The 10,341-nt window shown below is 38.1% G+C and overlaps 5 protein-coding genes across 5 annotated transcripts; 3 read left to right on the top strand and 2 right to left on the bottom strand.

The window, feature by feature from the left end:
* Window positions 1–7: 7 nt before the first annotated feature.
* On the top strand, window positions 8–400 carry RHIMIDRAFT_236691 (uncharacterized protein; the record flags this gene model as incomplete). Its single annotated transcript, XM_023608617.1, has 1 exon — window positions 8–400. One exon carries the CDS (start codon window positions 8–10, stop codon window positions 398–400), a length of 393 nt encoding a protein of 130 aa, XP_023467347.1.
* A 46-nt stretch (window positions 401–446) lies between these two features.
* RHIMIDRAFT_312784 (uncharacterized protein) lies at window positions 447–1,344 on the top strand (the record flags this gene model as incomplete). Its single annotated transcript, XM_023614829.1, has 2 exons — window positions 447–1,091; window positions 1,147–1,344. Coding segments are annotated over exons 1-2 (825 nt in total), but the record flags the coding sequence as incomplete, so codon positions are not given.
* A 1,758-nt stretch (window positions 1,345–3,102) lies between these two features.
* RHIMIDRAFT_280051 (NAD(P)-binding protein) lies at window positions 3,103–4,107 on the bottom strand. The gene has a single exon (XM_023612877.1). It carries the CDS (start codon window positions 4,026–4,028, stop codon window positions 3,144–3,146), a length of 885 nt encoding a protein of 294 aa, XP_023467345.1. The 5' UTR covers window positions 4,029–4,107; the 3' UTR covers window positions 3,103–3,143.
* A 1,584-nt stretch (window positions 4,108–5,691) lies between these two features.
* Window positions 5,692–7,502, top strand: RHIMIDRAFT_280039 (uncharacterized protein). The gene is made up of 7 exons (XM_023612876.1): window positions 5,692–5,937; window positions 5,987–6,193; window positions 6,250–6,323; window positions 6,379–6,535; window positions 6,588–6,791; window positions 6,851–6,994; window positions 7,045–7,502. The coding sequence occupies exons 1-7, from the start codon at window positions 5,701–5,703 to the stop codon at window positions 7,276–7,278; spliced, it is 1,257 nt and encodes a 418-aa protein (XP_023467344.1). The 5' UTR covers window positions 5,692–5,700; the 3' UTR covers window positions 7,279–7,502.
* On the bottom strand, window positions 7,481–8,482 carry RHIMIDRAFT_280025 (NAD(P)-binding protein). The gene has a single exon (XM_023612875.1). It carries the CDS (start codon window positions 8,401–8,403, stop codon window positions 7,522–7,524), a length of 882 nt encoding a protein of 293 aa, XP_023467343.1. The 5' UTR covers window positions 8,404–8,482; the 3' UTR covers window positions 7,481–7,521.
* Window positions 8,483–10,341: the final 1,859 nt, after the last annotated feature.

Here is a 10,341-nt window from a genome sequence, read left to right as displayed (position 1 = left end):
CTTTATTATGATGTCAAGCGTAACCCTGTCAACCACTTTAAGGCCTTCTATCAACTCTCTCGTCTCTTTGTACATCTTGGTTTGCCCGTCTTCAATTGCTTTCCTCTCCGGTGCTCATGGTCTCCTTGTTACGTTACTATCGACAGCAAGATTCTCTGCCAAAACATCCTGGGAATTCGATGGCCTAATGCTGTCGATAAACTGGACTACTGGCGCCGAGTTGTCAACCTTGACTCAAAAGCCCTCAAGCCGCAAGAAGGTGGACAACTTAGATTCCGTGGCACTATTCAAACTGATGGCGTTGGTGTCACGGTTCTCAAGAAGAGGTTCGATAGGTAAACAAGATACACGGCAAGGTTCACAGTGGAGTATGAAGCTACCTCCTACATCACCAATCTAACTCGTCGAAATCATCAAGAGGTTTCTAGTTGATGCGTCGCTGCGAACCCAGGAAGAAGAGATATGTTGTATTTTGTACACGAAAACTCTACACCAGAGCAATCAGTGAAATTCAGGTACACTAAACAACAGCAAGACAAGACGTGGAAAACCAAAAAGTACCGTCGAATCTTGCAAGATCTCAAAGCCCAGGATCCTGATGTTGTTCAGGCTGAGCAAGCCCTTTCTCAAAAGCCAAGCAGTACCGTATCCGTAAAAGACTTTGGCCGCTTCCTTCAAGCCAGATCTGAACAGTCTGCCGTTCTCAGTCGATTCTATGGACATACCATCACGAGCCATGATAATGGATACCCCCTCTTTCGCAAGATCCGTCTTTCAGCGTACTTCAACAGACAACGTGCCGATCAAAAGCTTATTCAAGACTTACGCGCCAAGTTTGGAGAAGACGTCGTGTTTGTGATGGGAAACTGGTCCGCTCCCCATGCTAGGCATCATGAGCCTCTCCGTGGCCATGGTTTCCGAAGACTTCTCAAGAAGCATGGGCTCCAAGTCTTTCTTATAGACGAGTATAAGACCAGTAGGCGTTGTCCAACATGCCACAACGAAAGCCTCCGCACGTTCCGTCGTGTTCCAAATCCACGACCGTATCAACGTGAGCGATATCCTACTGCTATCTGCCATGGTCTTTTAAGTTAATAATATATTAACCACTTGGATGATTTTATACTGATTGAACATTGCTTATAGATGCACCAATCTATACTGTAGACCTGCCATGGCAGCACCAGATAGATATCGCTTATGGAGCAGGGATGTTGCTGCTTGTCTCAACTACATGCACATCCTTCGTGAGCTTCGACGTAATGGCATGGTTCCTCATAGGCTTCGCCGGGTTGCTGTTGCTCCTACAAGACGTCAAAGAAGAGCGGATGATCAGGAGCAACCAAGAACTAGAATACGCTTAGACGATGATTCTCCGTCCTAGTTATCGCTAGGACACATCTAGATGCCTTCGGGGTAAGTTGTATACATATAATAATTTTCTTACATAACTAACTGTATAATTCTTTATATTCTCTCCTTGATACTTATCACTCTCATTTGTATGTCGTCTCCTTTGCATGCATTTTATTTTTAACCTTTGCGTAAATACTTTTTTTAATATGTACTAATTATTTTTTTCATACACGCCATAATTTTATCCTCTTTCTGAAATTTATTTTTAATAAAACAGTAATTCTGGACTTTTTTTATTGCTTACAAATCATCCTTTATCAACTCAGTCTGTAGCATGCACAGTCAATGTCTTTTTACCATGTCTGGCTATTACTTTTATTAGCTACATAAAGTAATCAAAAAGATACTTTTCTTGTAGATAATTTTACAAATATATCCTATATCTTCTCTCTAATGTTCGGTTCTTATTGTATTCTTTTTTTTTTTAGCTTGTCTCTTATAAACAGTCATGCAGGACTGTATATAACTATTTTCGTATACGAATCGCTTCTTCATCCTTTTGTTATTTCATCACTATGATTAAATGTAGATGCTGGGTAAACTGCCGAGTAAGACAATCGATCCACTCAAGGCTCAGTAGCACTCCATAGTCTGTTGAATGGGCATATGACATCTAATTCCTTTTCGTTTATATGAATAAACACATTCGTAAATAATAAACACTTAATTTCTCATTGTCTGTGTTTTGTGCAAGTATGTAAATCAATATGCAGTCGACGTCCTGTGTTTTGCTGAACCCTTTTTCAGACTTTCTACGTCAGTAACCGCACTTTCTTTATTCATAAACTGAAAGCGTAGTCTCGGAGTATCAGATTAAGCGTTAATGGCTTTTGGCAGCTTTGTAATAGCTACTCGCGTTAGCTTCTGATGGATTCCGGTGCCTTAAAAACTAAACACTGTATTCTTCTGTTTTTTTTTTTGCATAGAACTTGTATAACTACAGCGTTTATGTTTCCTTGTCAAAGCGCTAAAACGAAATAAGTTATCTAGATCGAATAGCCTTTGGACTAGTGTTCACAGCAGAAAGAAAGCCAAGCCAGTCTGTTAAATATACCACATAAATTGAAAGTGGGAATGACCGTTTAATTAAAGCACACACCCACAGGGAATTAAGGGAAAGCCCCCTTAAGATCACCAATTGAAAATATATGGATACAGAGTAACTTTTCAAGAAATAAAGAGTTATTCATCGAGCTGATAAAGTCACTAGCTGCTCTTCTTGTCATTCTATTCATGGTTCTCTTTGTCCTCAACAGTGTAACTTATGCGATGTATTCCTGTAGTCGTACAGTGCGTGCCTGCGAAAAAGAGGGAAATCGTGATGCTATAATAGCCTGCATTAGACAACGCAATCGTCTCTTTACTTAAGAAGAGTAATGTCATAACCATCAATGTTTTTTGTCTTGCAAGCTATCTTTTTTATGGTCGATGATCTTTGATTATTGTCTTTTATGAATAAAATCATTGAAATGTCGTATTAACGATACAACGCATCCTACAAGAGGATAACATACGAGGATCAAAGAGAGCAAGCAGCACTTGATGAGAAATTCTATCAAGTATACTTAAAGATAGATCTTATAGAACAATCACTACGATCAACCAGGGTCGATTAAGCTCTCATTCCTTAGTTATTAGACATTGATCATTTGCATACACACAAAAATATAAAACTAGAAATAAATATACCACATTTCTTTATTCATGAATCAATAGTAGAAGAACTACTATAATAAATGTTTATTGTCCGTAATGAACTTTTCAAATGTTTCTGGCTCTCTGCGAAGTAGGATTTGAATGCCGTCAGTAACAGTAGGTGTGTGAGGGTCAAAGGAGGCATAGGATGTGCAAAGGCTAAAAACTATAGAGTGGCTGAAGAACTTGCGCTGCATGAGCATATCATACTTCTCGAGCGTGGTGATTTTTTTATACTTGATAGGACGGCCAAGAACACGAGAGAAGATTTCAGCACGCTGAGTAGGTGTGACGACATCACTGATAAGTTCGTAAACTGAGTCACCATGCTTTTCAATATCTTCACTAAGGATAACAGCAGCAATTGCACCAATATCATTGGTTGAGACCCATCCTTCACGTGCATTAGGGTCAGCTTTATCAACAATAGCGTCTTCATGAATGCGTTCAAATACCAGAACGTTTGACATAAAGCGGCCAGGACGCAAGGCAACAAAGGCTCCACGATTAGGAAGGTTGTAGATGGCTTGTTCGGCTTCGTAGTTTTTTGTACCAATGGCGTTTGTTCTGTTGGGAAAGCTTGCAGCGATGCTTGATACATCCACAACTTGCTTAACACCAGCTTCATAAGCCCAGGCAGCGATAGTCTTCTTTAAGTGAACCATATTTTGCAGATCGGCAATCAAGAGGAAGAGTCTTGTATGTCCCTTCAATCCTTCTTTAAGAGGTGCAAGATCACTATAGTCACCTTGGACAACACTGATAAGACTGTTGTCACTAAACAATGCGTTCACTTTTTCTGGCTGGCGTGCATAAAGTGTGACAGGAATATCCTTGGCGATCAAATCCTTGACCACTTTAATACCGATATTTCCGGTACCTCCAATGATAAAGACACGTTCAGATGAAGCAACCATATTCTTCTTTTTAACTATTTTTAACTGTCAAGAAAGAACTCAAAAAGCAATCAATTTATATGCTTGAGCTTTTCATACGGAAAAATAACATTTAAAAACACGGGGAAAATTTTACCGCTAATGCCGTCCCAGTTTAGGCAGCACACGTATACTTGTTTTGAATACCGCCAATAGGCTTGGCTTAATATTTGGTGATGCTTATTAATGCATTAAGATGTTTCCACAAAAGGAATATCGTACATCATTGTAGTGGCTGTACCAAGTTGCTTATGGTTTCGAACTTTTTATAACCTTCCAGGCTTACAGAAATATAAGCTCTCCTTGGGGTTGGATATGTCACAGCGCCTATCTCAGTTATGCTGCCTCTTATTGAGGTTATCGAGTGACCAGAAGGCAGTCCTATATTTCTCAAGTGCTCTTCTTATTCAAGTATTCAGGTTCAAGACGCTTTTATTTATGACCTTCATCTACAATTTATATGTCGTATGCTGATAGCAGTAGAGAGATGTGTGAACCTGACTGCGTTTATTCAATTGCATCAGCTATTATACTCGCATATTGATTAAAGGGTTGGTGAATACTGAAAGAAACTATTTCAGAATAAATGCTAAAAGAAGAGGATGCGTATCTTTGTTAGCAAGCCTAATACTAAACACATTATGGTTTATACAGCATCAAACGACTAGATATCATCTATAAAAGAAACATTCAACCCCTTACTTTGACGAAAAGATTTGATCAAAGTGTTCTCGTTTACTGTCTTGGTTCGTTTCTTGATTGCTCCATTTTCACGTTCTATGTCAAATATATCGCTTCATCTGACAAAGTCGTTCTTAGCTATTGTATGGCTACAATATTTCAGTGAACGAAACAATCAACACCTTAGATGCAACTTGGCTAAAGCTATCTCTGGAAGGGCAATAGACAGTGAATGCAGTAATACCCTCCTTCTTACGGTATGGAATCACTGTGTCGCCAGAAGCTAAGCAAATTTATGCCATCGTTTCAAGTTGGAAAATGTTCCTGTATTGCACAAGCTAGTAGTGAAGGGCGTCTTGATGTACAGAGTTGACTTAAAGACACCTTTGTCGTTGCTCCCATTCATCCGAATTTGCAACCATTGCTGACCTCTGAGCATCACAACACGGTTAATAAGTACCGCTTACTAGCCTTCATAGCGTCGTAGGTGTTTAACAAGTTAATATGCTGCATAATCGAACCTCTCAGACGATATTTATATTTTGGCGAAATCAAAAAAAGGAGATGAGCTATGTCTGCCTTAAGTGACAGAGCACCTAAAGGCATTACATAACTCTTGCCCAAAAAGCCCTCTTCTCTGTGTACCTCTTTACCAAAAGATCATATGCTGTTTCTTAGCTTACATTGAGGATGCAGTATATGTTCGTTCCGTACTGTTTAGCAACTGTCTACTGTTCTATAATTGCTGAATTGTCTGATATAAACCAAGGACTGTTTCCCAAAAAAAAGAAAAAAGGAAGTTTTCTTTACGTCAACCTCAGAGAAGATCATATCAAAAGAGACGCTTAATCATTTTAGTTTTAAGCTTGAGTTAGAAACAAGATCAGTTCCCCCCCCCCGCGACTTGAAATTGTCGTCACAATATTAAATCAGCTTTTTAACAATTTTTCTTTTTTTATTCTTCCTTATTTCAATGTCACAAACTTCCAGAAGGACCTCACAAGAAGTTTATATACCCCCTTCAAAACCACCAACATTGACTGTATCACAGATTATTGAAACCTTAGTACCATGTGGTCTTCAAATATCAGAAGAATTTCTTAATAGCCCACAACCAGATAAAGTACAGGCGTTATACTGGGTGTTTATTGATATCCTGGTGGGTTGGCGGATAAGACATATTGAAGAAAGGATCAATATGTTATCTAAAGTATGGTACATTGATATATGCAAAAGAATGAGACTAATATATTGAATAGAAATTAACAGAGGACTCAGCAAGGAGTATTGAACTATATAAAGCAATGAAGAAACTTTTACAGTCAATAGGTTATACAGATTTTACTATGCTGGACGTTGTAACACCTACAAAACCACGACTGATATCAGTATTAAGTGTACTCGTTCATTATATGGCATTTAGACATAAAGCGTGGAATATTGTCAATAAACCTTTAAAACAGTCGGTAGGAAGATGATTCAACCACAATAAACAAAAAGAAGACTCAATGTTTGATATTAGATGCAAAAGATGCAAAATGCTGTTGTGGTTTGTCAAGAAGAGGCTATAATTAAAGAAAGATTTATAGAAGCGAAGTATGTTTTATATGTAGCTGAACAACAATACCCTTCTTACGCACATAATTCACAGAGCTATTCGTAACGAACATGAATCAGAAATAAAAGAGATAGAAAAGGACAATCAAATTCTGCTGGAAGAACTACAACAAGTGGAGAAAAAGAGTAAAGAGCTGAACGTAGAGCATCAGATGATCAAAAGTGAGCAGGCACCAATGATTGAACGTTTGGTAAAGAGATTCAGTTTACTCCATGTTGACCTATATTTACTATGGAAAATAGCATTCGTATAAAGAGACACTGGGACTAAGTCGAGAAAGACTGGTAGAATACAAATCTAAGGCAGAAATAAACATTGATCATTTGATGGATTCAACACGAACGTTTAAACTGAAAACAGAGCAATCAAAGGAGATGATTTTGGATTACGACTTTAAACTGCAGAGAGTAGAAACTACATTCCCTCGTCATAAGGCCATCTTGAAAGTAAGGCCCTCTCTTTTTTTATTCTTATCGTGCAATGAACCCATCTTATTTTTCTACAGGCGCTTTCAACTACTTTAAAGCTTCTTCGCGACGTTTATGGTGAAAACGCAGAACTAAATAAAGCCAAGAGCACGAATACTGCTTTATTAGAAGAGATATTTAACCGTAAAGTACAGCTTGAATCTGAGGAAAAGTCAAGTGAGGTAATAACGATATGAATTTGACTTATTGAATGACTAGACATTCATATTAGGCTGTCATGAAAGAAATGAGAAAGTATGAACACAACTTGAATAAAGTAAAGATTAAGTTTGAAAACAGTCGAGAACGACACAAGACGCGTCAAAAAGAATTTGAAGAATCAAGAAAGGATCTTGAAGAAAAGCTGTTTGGCGCATATGAAGAGCTTAAGCAAATTATGCGTGAGATAAGTACTCATGAAGAAGAGGTAGGCGATATATACATATACTATGTATACATATCTTAACTATTTGTATAGTACAAGAGGATAATATACGAGGATCAAAGAGAGCAAGCAGCACTTGATGAGAAATTCTATCAAGTATACTTAAAGATAGATCTTATAGAACAATCACTACGATCAACCAGGGTCGATTAAGCTCTCATTCCTTAGTTATTAGACATTGATCATTTGCATACACACAAAAATATAAAACTAGAAATAAATATACCACATTTCTTTATTCATGAATCAATAGTAGAAGAACTACTATAATAAATGTTTATTGTCCGTAATGAACTTTTCAAATGTTTCTGGCTCTCTGCGAAGTAGGATTTGAATGCCGTCAGTAACAGTAGGCGTGCGATGGTCAAAGGAGGCATAGGATGTGCAAAGGCTAAAAACTATAGAATGGTTGAAGACGTGCTGCATGAGCATATCATACTTCTCGAGCGTGGTGATTTTTTTATACTTGATAGGACGGCCAAGAACACGAGAGAAGATTTCAGCACGCTGAGTAGGTGTGACGACATCACTGATAAGTTCGTAAACTGAGTCACCATGCTTTTCAATATCTTCACTAAGGATAACAGCAGCAATTGCACCAATATCATTGGTTGAGACCCATCCTTCACGTGCATTAGGGTCAGCTTTATCAACAATAGCGTCTTCATGAATGCGTTCAAATACCAGAACGTTTGACATAAAGCGGCCAGGACGCAAGGCAACAAAGGCTCCACGATTAGGAAGGTTGTAGATGGCTTGTTCGGCTTCGTAACTTTTTGTACCAATAGCGCTTGTTCTGTTGGGAAAGCTTGCAGCGATGCCTGATACATCCACAACTTGCTTAACACCAGCTTCATAAGCCCAGGCAGCGATAGTCTTCTTTAAGTGAACCATATTTTGCAGATCGGCAATCAAGAGGAAGAGTCTTGTATGTCCCTTCAATCCTTCTTTAAGAGGTGCAAGATCACTATAGTCACCTTGGACAACACTGATAAGACTGTTGTCATTAAACAATGCGTTCACTTTTTCTGGCTGGCGTGCATAAAGTGTGACAGGAATATCCTTGGCAACCAGATCCTTGACCACTTTAGTACCAACATTTCCAGTACCTCCAACGACAAAGACACGTTCAGATGAAGCAACCATATTCTTCTTTTTAACTATTTTTAACTGTCAAGAAAGAACTCAAAGAGCAGCTAATTTATATGCCTGAGCTTTTTGTACGGAAAAACGACACGGAGAAATTTTACCGTTAATGCCGTCTCCGGTCATCTACCAGCTTAGGCAGTATGCGTAACATATAAATCATAAAACCATAATTTAACACATTTCTGGAAAGATACTTTTGAACATGGAATAACATCGCTTGTTACTGTATGTTTGGACTTTTTTATGAGCATTATATCGTTGTTCTACCATCTTTTATACGCTTGTACTCGTAATAGATTGCGGTTTCACGACTAGCATTGATTATTAATGCTTTAATATGTTACTCAAAAGGAATATCACACGTTAAAGGAGGCGCCATTGCAGTGACTGGATCAGATTGCTTGTGGGTTTCCGATAAGGAACCGCTAATTCGAGAAAGTAAAGGTCATTTTCCCTGTCCTGCAAAGTGGATTCTTTATTGAAATGAGAAGTGTATCATTAAAGTACGACAGGTGTGAGTTATATAGGAAAAAATTAATGTTGTCAGTGTTATTGTCATTTAATACACAATAGAAGGATGGAAAGTAAGATGAATATGCTTTACTGTAAGATTACTCGAATTATTATCATAATCCGTAGACACGCCAGCCTTGTCAATCCGCAGTAACGTAGCAAAATTGGCTAATGTCTTTTAGTTGATGCTGCATTTTTCTTTCATCTTTATACGCCAATTTTGAAGTAGCGCCACTGTAGATTGATACATACACACGTAGACATAGGTTCTTGGCGTGTAATGTAATTAGCCATCTTTTTGCAAAAGCTTGGTGCGTCCACAGCCCACAGTGATCCAACCTCGTTTTTGTCACACAGAAACTTGGTACACGGGAATCTCCACAGATAATTGGGCTTATCATCTTCATCATGAGACTAAATTATAATTAGCAATACATTCCTGCTTGAGGACCCGAAGGACCCTGTCAGTGACTAGACGAGATTCAAGTGCTAAGCTGGTTGACAGTGTATTCATGCTTTGTACCAGGATATATTTCTGGATGTATAGCTGATTATGTTGTTCATCATTTGACAACGACCGACGGAGGGGCGCAGTGACTTTAATAAAGCCGATAATTGTGAATTTTGTTAGTTCAATTGTTAAATAATAATAAAAAATCCATATTCTAATATCTTTCTTTCCCCCCCCCTTTTTTTTTTCCTACATGCGACTGACGTACAAATGCTTTCGTCCTGGGAACTAGAAGGGCCTATGACAAGAAGAAGAAAAACAGGTTAATTTATGGCTGGGTTAAGATATGTAATCATGATAATATATGCTGATTTGCTGCGCTCCATCTTGCTCTAAAATTTTAGTTATGGACGTCGCTGTGATATAGTCAAAGTAATAATAAAGAAAAAATACAGATGTGCGTTGATGTGCCTATATACAGTTATGGATTAAGACGAAAAGGGGAGAGAATTTATTACAAATAGCGTAAGGTTTTGCTTCTCTTCTGATTAGTAAATCAGGTTGATCAGTCTTATTACATGAAGTTGTACCTTTGTGTCAAGTTTACTTGAGCATTAAATCTGTCCAAAATCACGAGTCAAAATAAACAATGTTTGTTCGAGTAAAATTAGTATTGATATTGATACAGCGAAGATTTTTAAGCAAATGTATAGGGAAGAGCTTATTTCAAGTGATTAGACGTGTTATAGAACACCGTCATCCACATCTATGCCTCAGAAAGAAGTGGCTCGATGTCCTTCTCTTACCAGTCCTGAAGAGGGATCATGATGCCCTGAAAACCCAGCATCTGCAGCTGATTGAATTATTTGATTAGAAAGATATCATAGACATGGGCATAAGTTTAAAGCTTAACGGGCACTGAATTACAGTAAAGACGCTATAATTCCGAAATAGTAGCGCTTTCATTGCAA

This window comes from Rhizopus microsporus (assembly GCF_002708625.1).
Source record: "Rhizopus microsporus ATCC 52813 unplaced genomic scaffold scaffold_6, whole genome shotgun sequence".
Classification (NCBI taxonomy): Eukaryota; Fungi; Mucoromycota; class Mucoromycetes; order Mucorales; family Rhizopodaceae; genus Rhizopus; species Rhizopus microsporus.
Note: the sequence above shows the minus strand (reverse complement) of the source record. Positions and strands in the feature narration are given on the sequence as shown.

Excerpts from the sequence above, each read along its gene's own strand:
- RHIMIDRAFT_280025 (XM_023612875.1), bottom strand. The coding sequence starts at position 8,403 with ATGGTTGCTTCATCTGAACGTGTCTTTGTCGTTGGAGGTACTGGAAAT.
- RHIMIDRAFT_280039 (XM_023612876.1), top strand. The coding sequence starts at position 5,701 with ATGTCACAAACTTCCAGAAGGACCTCACAAGAAGTTTATATACCCCCT. Across the intron at positions 6,194-6,249 it reads ATAAACCTTTAAAACAGTCG|ATGCAAAAGATGCAAAATGC; the intron begins GTAGGAAGATGA and ends GTTTGATATTAG. Across the intron at positions 6,995-7,044 it reads CTGAGGAAAAGTCAAGTGAG|GCTGTCATGAAAGAAATGAG; the intron begins GTAATAACGATA and ends CATTCATATTAG.
- RHIMIDRAFT_280051 (XM_023612877.1), bottom strand. The coding sequence starts at position 4,028 with ATGGTTGCTTCATCTGAACGTGTCTTTATCATTGGAGGTACCGGAAAT.